Here is a 12,761-nt window from a genome sequence, read left to right as displayed (position 1 = left end):
ATAACAATATAACCCTGAAAACTGAATAATTAACAGATTGGCACCAAGAAATGACCCAGGAAGGTGAATCTGAAATCATTCTATCTGGATTTATGCAGTCCAACAAGATAAATGCCTTCAATTCTTTTCCCAATTTACAAAACTTAAACGTTTCGCAAGTGAAATAGACCAGCTGTCAAATCCTTTCATAGTTTTGAAACTTCCGATTGGATCATCTCATTGCTTCAGACCCGAATCTAATGGCAAGTTTATTTTTGTTTCTCTAACTTCCCCGGATAATATAAACCCCTGACACTTAGAACCCACTGGAATGAAACAGAACATGGGGAAGCAAGGCAATTCGGCGTTGGAGAGGGGAAAGCTGTATTTCCCTGGGATGTTTGAGACCATGCTTTATGTGGTGTGGGTGCGCCTGAGCTTCCACCATTCACAAGGGTGTGCGCTGCCCGAGGGAGGGGCTGTTTCCAGGAAACCTGGGTCATTTCTTAGCAGACAGTAAAATTCAGCAGATTAAAACAGGGAGGAAAGAAAGAACCAGTTTTCTTTCAATTTGTATTCTAGATTATAAATATTGCACCACATAGCTTCTTGCCTTCTAGATAGTCACTCGGTGAATCTTATATGAATTATTGCAGCCCCCAGTCTGCAGAGCCCTCTCACCTCCTTGTGCCGGTCCACTAACACACTGTAGGAGCACAGCCGGAATACCAACAGGCTCCGTACCAGCTCCGCGCTGCTCTTGCTCCGATACGCCTCACGGTAGTTGCCGAAATCCGGGATGAGAGCGGCGGTGGAGCCGGGGGCAGCGGGCGCCTGCGAGCGGACGCTCCCCTTCGGGGGCAGGTAGGGCCGGCGGCGGTCCGGGGGAGGCTCCTTCTGCTTCGGGGAAGAAGTAGCGGCAGCGGCGGAGGAGGAAAACCTGAGGAGAGGGCGGCAATGCGGGAGGAGGAGGCTGGCCATCGCGGCTGAGCAAGGAGATACCGCTGGTGCCCAGATATTCTGACACACCGCGTCCGCCTGCTTCCGGGTGGAGCGAACCCCCTCCACTGTATCCATTTCCTGGCCAATCAGCCGCCAAGGCGCCAAGCTTCCATTCACAAAAACAACCAGCCTCAGCCCCGCCCCCTCGCTGTTTTACTCCCCCTCCACCTGGAGGAGAGAGGTCTCAGCTTCATGTCCCCTTCAACCTTCCCCCTCCCCAGAGTGAGCCTGAGTACCACTGGGTGTCAAAGGCACCAAAGCTTGGAATAAAAACAGAAGATTACAACATCACCTGTTAATATTATGAGCAAGGTGGACAATAGGGAACCAGTAGATGTGGTGTACCTAGATTTCCAAAAGGCCTTCAAGGTGCTGCTGCCTAAGATAATGATGCATGGTGTTACAGGTAAAGTACTAGCATGGATAGAGGATTGGTTGACCAACAGGAAGCAAAGAGTGGAGCTAAATGAGTGTTATACTGGTTGGCAATCAGTAACTAGTGGTGTGTCTCAGGGATCAGTGTTGGGACCGCAATTATTCAGAAGGGAAAAAGTGAGGACTGCAGATGCTGGAGATCAGAGCTGAAAAATGTGTTGCTGGAAAAGTGCAGCACGTCAGGCAGCATCCAAGGAGCAGGAGAATCAACGTTTCGGGCATAAGCCCTTCTTCAGGACCCCTGAAGAATCGTGGGTGGCACGGTGGCACAGTGGTTAGCACTGCTGCCTCACACTGCCAGAGATCTGGGTTCAATTCCCGCCTGAGGCGACTGACTGTGTGGAGTTTGCACGTTCTCCCCCTGTCTGCATGGGTTTCCTCCGGATGCTCCGGTTTCCTCCCACAGTCCAAAGATGTGCAGGTCAGGTGAATTGGCCACGCTAAATTGCCCGTAGTGTTAGGTATAGGGGTAAATGTAGGGGTAGGGGTATGGGTGGGTTGCGCTTCGGCGGGTCGGTGTGGACTTGTTGGGCCGAAGGGCCTGTTTCCACACTGTAATGTAATCTAATCAAATCTAAAAATGTGTTAAGTTAAGATAAATATTTTTGAACAATAAAGGAATTAGGAGTTATAGCGAGACAGTGGGTAAGTGGAGCTGAGTCCAGGAAAATGATTTTATTGACTGGCAGAGTGGGCTCGAGGGGATAGATGGCCTATTCCTGCTCCTGGTTCTTATGTTCTGATCAGAGAAAAACCAGAGTTAACGTTTCAAGTCCAGTTCTGAAGGAGGATCTGAAACAGAAATTGTTGATGAAACTCAGCATCTGGGGGAACAGAGAGCAGTTTTTGAGTCCAGTGACTTTTTTTAGAAGGGTCTTTTTTTTAATCTTCACAGATGCTGCTAGAGCTGCTGAGTTTCTCCAGCAGTTTCTGCTTTTTTTAAATCTCAGATCTCCAGGGTGCGTAGTTGGTTGTTTTTATTACACTAAAGTTTGGGGTCGGCCCTGTATTTCTGCACTTTGAGAATACTGAAGAATGGAGAATGGCATAAAAAAAAGGCCATTTAGCCCATCAGGTGACTGCATGTCAGATCTCTAAATGAACAACTAATGCCAAACCCTGACCTCCTACTGTTTTAAAATTGACCTGTGCAAACAAACTAAGGAGGCAGGTCGCCTCTCCCCTCTCGGGGTACTGTAATGAAAAGCAAAATATCAAAAGAAACTTATAAAGGTAAATAAAGATATCATAATGAGGATTACTCTCCATTCTAACTGAACATTCTCCCCTTTCAGATATCAATCACTTCTGGGATGACTTGATTGAATCTGTCTCAGCCAGCGCATACTGGAAGCCAACCACACACTGCTTGAATTAATGTTACCAATGCTTCTTTTGCCAAAGGCCATCAATCTGTGTCCTCTTGTTCTTGATTCTGGGAACAACGGTTTCCTGTCTGTTTTCCAGTTCCGACTGGATTTTGAACGCCTCCATCAAATCTCCTGCTGCCTCACAGCACCAGGGTCCCAGGTTCAATTCCAGCCTCGGGTGATTGTCTGTGTGGAGTTTGCACACTCTCCCCCTGTCTACGTGGGTTTCCTCCGGGTGCTCCAGTTTCCTCCCATAGTCCAAAGATGTACAGGTCAGGTGAATTGGCCATTTTAAATTGCCCATAGTTTTAGGTGCATTAGTCAGAGGGAAATGGGTCTGGGTGGACTTGTTGGGATGAAGGGCCTGTTTCCACACTGTTGGTAATCTAGTCTAAATTCAAGCGCCCAGAACAATTTCATTTCGCAAAGTGACTTCTACTTCAAGGCATAAAGAATAAAATCCAAATTTGCAGTAAGGCCAAAGAAAAATGATCAAACTAATCCTAATACTGTTTCTGGTGTCAATTCTAGGATGTTACCGGATATGGAAGGTTTGAGTTATAAAGAAAGGCTGGATAGGCTGTGACATTTTTCACTCGAACATAGGAGGTTGAGAGGTGATCTGATAGAAGTTTACAAAGTAATGAGAGGTATAGATAGAGTTAATGATAGTTGTCTTTTTCCCTAGGGTGGGGGAATTTCAAGACTAGAGGGCACATTTTTAAAATGAGAGGAGAGAGATTTTGAAAAAAGACATAAGAGGTAAATTCTTTAGACAGGGGGAAGTTCATGTGTGCAATGAACTTCCTGAGGAAGTGGTGGATGCAGGCACAATTACAACATTTAAAAGACATTTGGATAGATACATGAATAGGGAAGTTTGGAGGGATATAGGTCAGAAGCAGGCAGGTGGAACACGTTTGGTTTGGGGTTATGATCAGCATGGACTGGTTGGACTGAAGGAGAACATGGCAGGTCTTTGGCCTAACTGTATTGATCTGCTTTTGGCCCATGTTTCTTAATACCTGTGCTTCACAAAAATTTAACTATCTCAGATTTAAAATTAACACCTCTGAATGGACAGAATTACATATGAGAGGCAGGCAGTTGATCAGAGTGATCCGACCAAACACAATCATCTCATGGCCCCTCACAAAATCCAAAGCTATGGCTGGGGCTGTTAATGGCCACTTTCGGGAACAATGATCTCATGTGAACTGCCCACCGTCCCCTTCCCAATCCGCTTACTGGATGGCAAAAGACCTGGAGAATACAATGGAGTGCAGCTAGGAATTGAGAAGTAACCGCTATAAACAATGGAAGCAAGGCTGTGGTCTCTCATACTCAACACCAAACCATTAAATATATAGACAGAGACCGGGAGAGGGGGGGGATGATGTGACAAGTGACATATGCCTGCATTCTCTATGCTCATAACCTAACATTTATCTAACATTTATACAGACCTTGCCAAATTTGAAGGAAAAGGATTTAGATGTTTTCTTTCTACTTTATTCTTTTGAGGACATAACAAAACAAAAGAGGTGGCTGATGAAAGACTAGACAATACACAATGAAAGATTGAGCACCTGCAATGTATACATGACTGTCGGAGGAGATTTATATGGATTATGATACAAGAGAAAGGATTGCCATGAGCATGTATCAATAGTTCCTGAGGCAAAAGTTTCAAAATCTGAGGGAACAGCCTGTGCATACATGTACTGGATTTGAAAGGCTAAAGCAAAGTAATCTTGGCAGATGGATACGAGACTGAGCAGGAAACACCGCACATGATTTTCTCATAGAAATCATTTTGTTTTAAGAATTTAAAAACTAATTACTTTTGTATGAAGTACTCAGGTTGAAGATCAGAGGATTGCCACTTCTAGACAATCAGCAATAATGGCTGACAATTATGAGCTGACCCATAAAAATAAACTTTTTACTATTAATCCATCAAGAATAGGGGATGGGAAAGTGAAAGGAAGGGAAGTAGTCAGGGTAAAGAAAGGATAGCTGGAATTCCCCAAGATCTCATCGTTGGATTAGAAGGAAATGTGCTGAGGATGGAGATGAAACTCAAAGATCTAAATGTTTTGATTGTAATAAAATGCAACACTTTTATACAGAATCCTGGCATTTTCATGGGAAGTTTATGTAACTTACTGAGGTTTTCCAGAGTGAGTCTGAAAAAGGAACTCAAATTGTAGCTTCAACTATAACTGTGAAACTAAAGATAAATCCTGCTGAGTATAGAACAGATGAAGAAGGTAACTGAGAAATACAGATGGCTTTTGCCAAAAGGAAAGATCAACCCTTTTTTTTCAGATGATGTACCTAAACCAATAATAATATTAAGAGACACATGTGCCAGATCTCGCTTGGGATCATAGTATGCCAATGATGATAGCTGTTCCTTCACTTCCCGAAAGGCTATGTTCTTGTGAGATAATTTCCCAGGCTGACCCTTTTTCAATAGAACAAAGAACAAAGAAAAGTATGGCACAGGAAGAGGCCCTTCAGCCCTCCAAGCCTGCACCGATCCAGATCCTCTATCTAAACCTGTCGCCTATTTTCTAAGGATCTGTATGCCTCTACTCCCTGCCCATTTATCTATCTGTCTAGATAGATATTAAATCATATTATCGTGCCCGCTTCTACCATCTCCTCTGGCAACACATTTCAGACACCCACCACCTTCTGTGCAAAGATCTTTCCACACATATCTCCCCTAAACATTTCCCTCTCACTTTGAACTCATGACCCCAAGTAATTGAGTCCCCCACTCTGGGAAAAAGCTCCTTGCTAGCCACCCTGTCTATATCTCTCATGATCTTATAGACCTTAAATCAGGTCCCCCCAAACTTCCATCTTTCTAATGAAAATAATCTTAATCTACTCAACCTCTCTTCGTAGCTAGTGTCCTCCATACCAGGCAACCTCCTAGAGAACCTTGTCTGCACCCACATCCATAAGCATCACATCCTCTTGGTAATGTGGAGACCAGAATTATGCGCAGTATTCCAAATTTGGCCAAACCAAAGTCTTATACAAGTCTAACATGACCTGTCAACCCATGTACTCAATACCCCGTCTGATGAAGGAAAGCATGCCATATGACTTCTTGACCACACTATTGACCTGTGTTGCCGCCTTCAGGGAACAATAGACCTGAACACTTAGATCTCTCTGTACATCAATTTTACCCAGGGCTTTTCCATTTATCATATAGTTCGCTTTTGAATTGGATCTTCCAAAATGCATCACCTTGCATTTGTCCAGATTGAATGCCATCTGCTATTTCTCTGCCCCACTCTCCAATCTATGTTCTGCTGTATTCTTGGACAGTTCTCTTCATTATCTGCTACTCCACCAATTTTAGCGTCATCTGCAAACTTTCTAATCAGACCACCTATACCTTCGTCCAGATCATTTATGTATGTCACAAACAGCAGTGGTCCCAGCACGGATTCCATTGGTCATAGTTCTCCATTTTGAGAAACTCCCTTCCACTACTACACTCTGTCTCCTGTTGCCCAGCCAATTCTCTATCCATCTAGTTTGTATACCCTGGACCCCATGTGATTTCACTTTCTCCATCACCCTATCATGGGGAACCTTATCAAATGCCTTACTGAAGTCCATATATATGACATCTACAGCCCTTCCCTCATCAATCAACTTTGTCACTGCCTCAAATAATTCTATTAAGTTGGTAAGACATGACCTTACCTCCACAAAACCATGTTGCCTATCACTGATAAGCCTATTTTCTTCCAAATGGGAACAGCTCCTATCCCTCAATATCTTCTCCAGCAGCTTGCCTACCACTGACGTCAGGCTCACTGGTCTAAATTACCTGAATTATCCCTGCTACCCTTCTTAAACAAAGGGACAACATTAGCAATTCTCCAGGTCCTCACCCATGTTTAAGGATGCTGCAAAGATAAGACCCTAACTATTTCCTCTCTCACTTCCCTTCGTAACCTGGAATAAATCCTATCCGGACCTGGAGACTTGTCCACCTTAATGCGATTTTGAATACCCAACACTTCCTCTCTCCTTATGCTAAGTGACCCAGAGTAATCAAACATCTATCCCTAACCTCAACATTCGTTGTGTCCCTCTCCTTGATGAATGCCAGTGCAAAGTGTTCATTAAGAATCACACATTTTCTCTGACTCCACACATAACATTCCACTTTTGACCTTGAGAGAGCCAAGGCTTTCTCTAGTTACTGTCTTGCTTCTTATATACGAATAAAAGACTTTTGGATTTTCTTTAACTATGTTTGCTAAAGATAATACATGAGCCCTTTTCGCCCTCTTAATTCTTCGTTTCAGGTTGGTCCTACTTTCCCAATATTCTTCCAAAGCTTTGTCTGTCTTCAGTCGTCTAGACCTTATGTATGCTTCCTTTTTCCTCTTAGCTAGTCTCACAATTTCCCATTCATCCATGGTTTCCTAATCTTGCCATTTTTATCCCTTATTTTCACGGGGGCATCTCTGCCCTGCACTCTAATCAACCTCTCTTGGAAAACCTGCCACATATCAGATGTGGATTTCCCTCAAACAGCTGCTTCCAATTCACATTCCTTAGATGCAACCAAATTTTGGTATAGTTGACCTTCCCCCTATTTAGCCCTCTTTCTTTCGGTCCACTCTCATCTTTGTCCATTCTAAAACTTAAGGAATTGTGATTACTATTCCAAAAATAATCCGCTACTGAAACATCAACCACCTGGTTTGGCTCATTTCCCAACACCAGCTTCAGTATGGTCCCTTCCCATGTTGGACTATTTACATACTGCTCTAGGAAACTCTCCTGGATGCTGTTTATAAATTCAGCTCCATCTAAACCTCTAACACTAAATGAATCCCAGTCAATGTTGGGAAAATTAATATCTCCCATCACTACCACCCTGTTGCTCCTACATCTGTCCATACTGTCTCTACATATTTGTACCTCTATCTCACGCTCCTGTTGGGAGACCTGTAGCACAGCCCCAACATTGTTACCACACCCTTCCTATTTCTGAGCTCTATCCATATTGCCTCACTGTTCGAGTCCTCCATAGTCCCCTCCTTCAGCACAGCTGTGATATCCTTTCTGACCAGTGATGCAACTCCTCCACCCCTTTTACCTCTCTCTCTCTATCCCGCATGAAGCATCGATATCCTGGGATATTTAGTTGCCAATCGTGCCCTTCCCTCAACCAAGTCTCAGTAATAGCAATACCACCATACTCCCAGGTACTAATCCAAGCCCTAAGTTCATCTGCCTTATGTACAACACTTAGAGTAATAGAGATGTACAGCACAGAAACAGACCCTTCAGTCCAACTTGTCCATGCTGACCAGATATCCCAACCCAATCTAATCCCACCTGCCAGCACCTGGCCCATATCCCTCCAAACCCTTCCTATTCATATACCTATCCAGATGCTGTTTAAATGTTGCAATTGTACCAGCCTCCACCACATCCTCTGGCAGCTCATTCCATACACGTACCACCCTCTGAGTAAAAATGTTGCCCCTAAGGTCTCTTTTATATCTTTCCCCTCTCACCCTAAACCTATGCCCTCTAGTTCTGGACTCCTCCACTCCAGGGAAAGGACTTTGTCTATTTATCCTATCCATGCCCCACATGATTTTATAACGCTCTTTAAGGTCACCCCTCAGCCTCTGATGCTCCAGGAAAAACAGCCCTAGTCTATTCACCCTCTCCCTATAGCTCAAATCCTCTAACACTGGCAACATACTTGGATATCTTTTCTGAACCCTTTCAAGTTTCACAACATCTTTCTGATAGGAAGGAGACCAGATCCTATCCAGATATAGCCATCCAATTTGTAATAGTCCCACCTCCCCCAAAACTGGTACCAATGTCCTAAAAGTCTGAACCCCTCCCTTCTGCACCATCTCTCAAGCCACACATTCATCCTGCCTATTCTTTATATCTCTGAGGTCCTACTTTTTAAACTTGGTTCCTAACTTCCTAAATTCTGCTTGTCGGACCTCATCCTGTTTTTTCACCTATATCACTGTATGCACAATGACAGCTGGCTGGTTCACCCTCTCCCTTCAGAATGTTCTGCTGCTGATCTGAGACATCCCTGACCTGTACTTCTGGGAGGCAACATACCATTCGGGAGTCTTGTTTTCGACCACAGAACCGCCTACCCACTCCCCTTACAATTGAATCCCCTATGGCTATAGCCCTTTCACTCTTTTTCCCACCTTTCTGTACAGCAGAGCCAGCCACAGTGCCATGAACCTGGTGTGACCATTTGCTAAATGTGCTATCCATGCCCTCCTCAGCATTGGGGATGCTCCAAAGTGAGTCTGTCCACAGCTCCAGGGCCTTCATACAGTCTAACAAGAGCTGCAACTTGACACACTTCCTGCATGTGAAAGAGTTAGGGACATCAGCAGCATCACTGAGCTCCCACATTGCGCAAAAGGAGCAATATACTGGTCTGAGATCTGCCATTTTTAATCTTAAACTTACTTTAGTACAACTATAATATCAATAATAGATAAATGAGAAAGGAGAGAAAAGAAAAGAATTACTAATCAAACGATAAAAAAGAAATAGAAGAATCTTACCTTATTAACACACCACTAAGATAGGAGATACAAAGGTGCCAGGATAAAGGCCAGATTATATCTGAACTTGTTGTAATAATTCACCAATCCAAGGAAAGACCGGAGCTTCGGTAGCGAAGTGGAAGCAAGGGCTACCTTTGACTGCTCTCAATTTATCTTCAAACACGTTATAAACCAGTCTTGTCAACTCCATACCCCAGGTAGGTCACCTGGGTGCCTGGAACACACACTTTTCCCTTCTAAGGCATACATTAGTGTTGGAGAAATGTCTAAGGACTATGTCCAAGTTCACTAAGTACTCTTTATTGGCCTTCTGTTATTAGCAATTCATTTAATAAATGGCAACCATTAAGGGTTAAACCAAAATCACATCTCTGCCATTGGTCTTAACATGGCAAAAATCTCTTCATGGATTCCCCTAGTTCTCGAATTGCTAAGTGAAAATCGATTGTGTCTCAGAATTAGAGGCGGCTTGGGATCATAATTTACTTTAACTAAAATCAGTCAGTACTTGAAAGGTTTTGGTATCTGGTGCCTCAGGAAAAGTTAGCTTTCTAATAACCAAAAAAGCTGCAGGTCCACAAACTGTCAGGTGAATTAGAACATAGAACATAGAACATAGAAGAATACAGCGCAGTACAGGCCCTTTGGCCCTCGATGTTGCGCCGATCCAAGCCCACCTAACCTATACTAACCCACTATCCTCCATATACCTATCCAATGCCCGCTTAAATGCCCATAAAGAGGGAGAGTCCACCACTGCTGCTGGCAGGGCATTCCATGAACTTACGACTCGCTGAGTGAAGAACCTACCCCTAACTTCAGTCCTATATCTACCCCCCCTTAATTTAAAGCTATGCCCCCTTGTAATACCCGACTCCATACGCGGGAAAAGGTTCACACTGTCAACCCTATCTAACCCCCTAATCATCTTGTAAATTACTTGTTGCTTTTCACCTGCTGCAATGCCATTTGCCCAGAAAAATAACGAATTCTTTCCACATTGTTGACCCAGTCTTCAATGGCAGAATTGAACGAGTCAAACTTCCCACATAATGGTATGATACCAGAAATGCTCACTCCAACTCAGACGGCTGTTGCAAGCAAATTTTTTCAGGAGCATTTTTTTTCTCTATTCACCACTGAAATAACTCCACAAAGGCTGGTATCTTGTCATCAAGTCACCTTTTATTTACATTTGCATAACACTTGACACTGGTCCAGCTTCTTCAGAGCCAGCTCTCAGGAGGGAGTGGATGTTTGTGGGAGTGGCGCCAATCTACAGTCTGCTTTGATCTGAATGGTGTCAACGCTCTTGAGTGTTGTTAGAGCCACTCTCATTCAGGAAAGTGGGTGTATTCTATCACATTCCTGATGTGTGCCTTGTGGACAGGCTTTGGGGAGTCAGGAGGCCTGCTCTTGTAGCCACTGTATTTATTTGGTGAACTTGGTTGAGTTTATAGTCAATGATAAGCTCCAAGATTTGGATGGAGAGAATTTAGTGACAGTAATGTCACTGAATGTCAAGAAGCAATGGTTAGATTGTCTTATTGGAAAAGGTCATTGCTGGGTATTTGTGTGGCATGAACGTTACTTACCACTTTTCAGCCCAAGTCAGGATATTGTCCACGTTTGGTTGCATTTGAACATGGACTGCTTTAGTATTTGAGGTGTTGTGAATGGTTAAACATTGTGTAATTAGTGAATATTCCCACTGATATCAAAATACCCATGAGAAAAATACCTTTCCAACTTATGATTTGATTTTTGAAATTTTGTTCACCCTGTTTATGTTCTTTTTCCATAGTAAATATGTTAAATGTCTTTTGTCTGTTTTAATTGTGATTGACTGTGTGTTTGAGGGTTTTGAATAAGTTATTGATAAAGTTGCATTGTAGGAGATTAGAAATCTTTTACTTTTTTCTTGTTAAAGTTACGTATGTTATAGTCAGTAGTTATTTTATTGTTACTGACAAAACCTGGTATAAATTGCTTTTATCCTGAGTCAGTTGGGTCATCTTAGTGGTCTCGTTGAGATTTTATACATTTGGGAAGGTGCGTGAAACAGTAGATCAGGGTTATCAGTGTACTCTTCCTAGTTAAGTCATGACATAATAAGTAACACAGTCATATTACGTGATAGTACTATTTCACACAATAGACACGTCAGCAAGACTTAAAACCTAGATTTTAACAGGAGTGTACATATGAAATTGAACAAGGAACATGATTAGGCCTCAACAATGCATTCAATTCTGGCACCGGCACTTTAGGAAAGATATCAATATCCGAGTGTCAATTGATGAAGAAACCTTTTACGATGTCACCTGAGCATTCTTTGACAGCACCTCCGTTGTATGCAACATTTAACATTTGCAAGAACATGCTAGACATGCTTGGGAACAACACAACATACAGAACCCTTCCAATTTACTTACCATCCTGATCTGTAAATACATCACTGTTCCTTCATCTCCACTGGGTTACAATATTGAAACTCACTAATCACTAAGACAATAACTGCAGCAGTTTAAGAAGACCTCTTATTTAAAGACAATTAGGGCTTAAGACTGAATATTGAACTTGCCAGTGATACCTGCATCCCATAAATGAATTTAAACTAGTGTCGACAATATTGAACTTATTAATACAGCTTTGACAAAGGGTCAGTTAGACTCGAAACGTCAGCTCTTTTCTCTCCTTACAGATGCTGCCAGACCTGCTGAGATTTTCCAGCATTTTCTCTTTTGGTTTCAGATTCTAGCATCTGCAATAATTTGCTTTTATTAATACAAGTGTTCTAATTGCATGGTTTTTATCAGATTTGTGTGTTTTGGCATTGTACTTCAATAAAGGGTAAACTAGAGATTTGAATTTCAATTCAGCAGTCTCTCCATAAAATAATTTACTGGATAAAATGTCAAAATCAGAGTCCTCTCAAATAACTTTTGAGAGATTAAAAGCCATCTTAGATGGGAGTGATCCTTCCCTGGGGGTTAATGTCTGTAAAGGATATTGCCGAGAAGAAAGGTTGAATTTTTCCTTTTCCTATTTCTGTTAAGATCTTTTATGAAATGTCTTACACTTATATCAACACTTCCTTATCGATCTTCTAAACAGGAAATCAATGTGTCAGCATGCTGATTACATCAATCATGTGACTGCGGAGCTTAGAGGAAACATTGATACATTTGGTTTGCTTACTTTCTCTCGAGTAATAAACTGGAGTTCTTTTATTAAAAGAACTTTGGAAGCCCTGTGTGAATATGTTCAATAACTAGCCACTTATACAGCAAAAATAAAGCTCACAATCCATCAAGTCAGGTTTCGCTCGAAGATCTGACTTGTCCAATACTAGCATCAG

General features: G+C 42.6%; 1 protein-coding gene across 1 annotated transcript in view; it reads right to left on the bottom strand.

Moving 5' to 3' along the window:
- Positions 1-1,204, bottom strand: part of LOC122562624 (proline dehydrogenase 1, mitochondrial-like) — a 48,936-nt gene extending 47,732 nt beyond the window's left edge. The window contains exon 1 of the mRNA XM_043715625.1: positions 661-1,204. Within this exon, the coding sequence (XP_043571560.1) occupies positions 661-1,056 (396 nt within the window). The 5' untranslated portion in view covers positions 1,057-1,204. The remainder of the gene's footprint in view (positions 1-660) is intronic.
- Between the last annotated feature and the right edge of the window lie 11,557 nt (positions 1,205-12,761).

Source organism: Chiloscyllium plagiosum, chromosome 25, assembly GCF_004010195.1.
Source record: "Chiloscyllium plagiosum isolate BGI_BamShark_2017 chromosome 25, ASM401019v2, whole genome shotgun sequence".
Taxonomy (NCBI): Eukaryota; Metazoa; Chordata; class Chondrichthyes; order Orectolobiformes; family Hemiscylliidae; genus Chiloscyllium; species Chiloscyllium plagiosum.
Note: the sequence above shows the minus strand (reverse complement) of the source record. Positions and strands in the feature narration are given on the sequence as shown.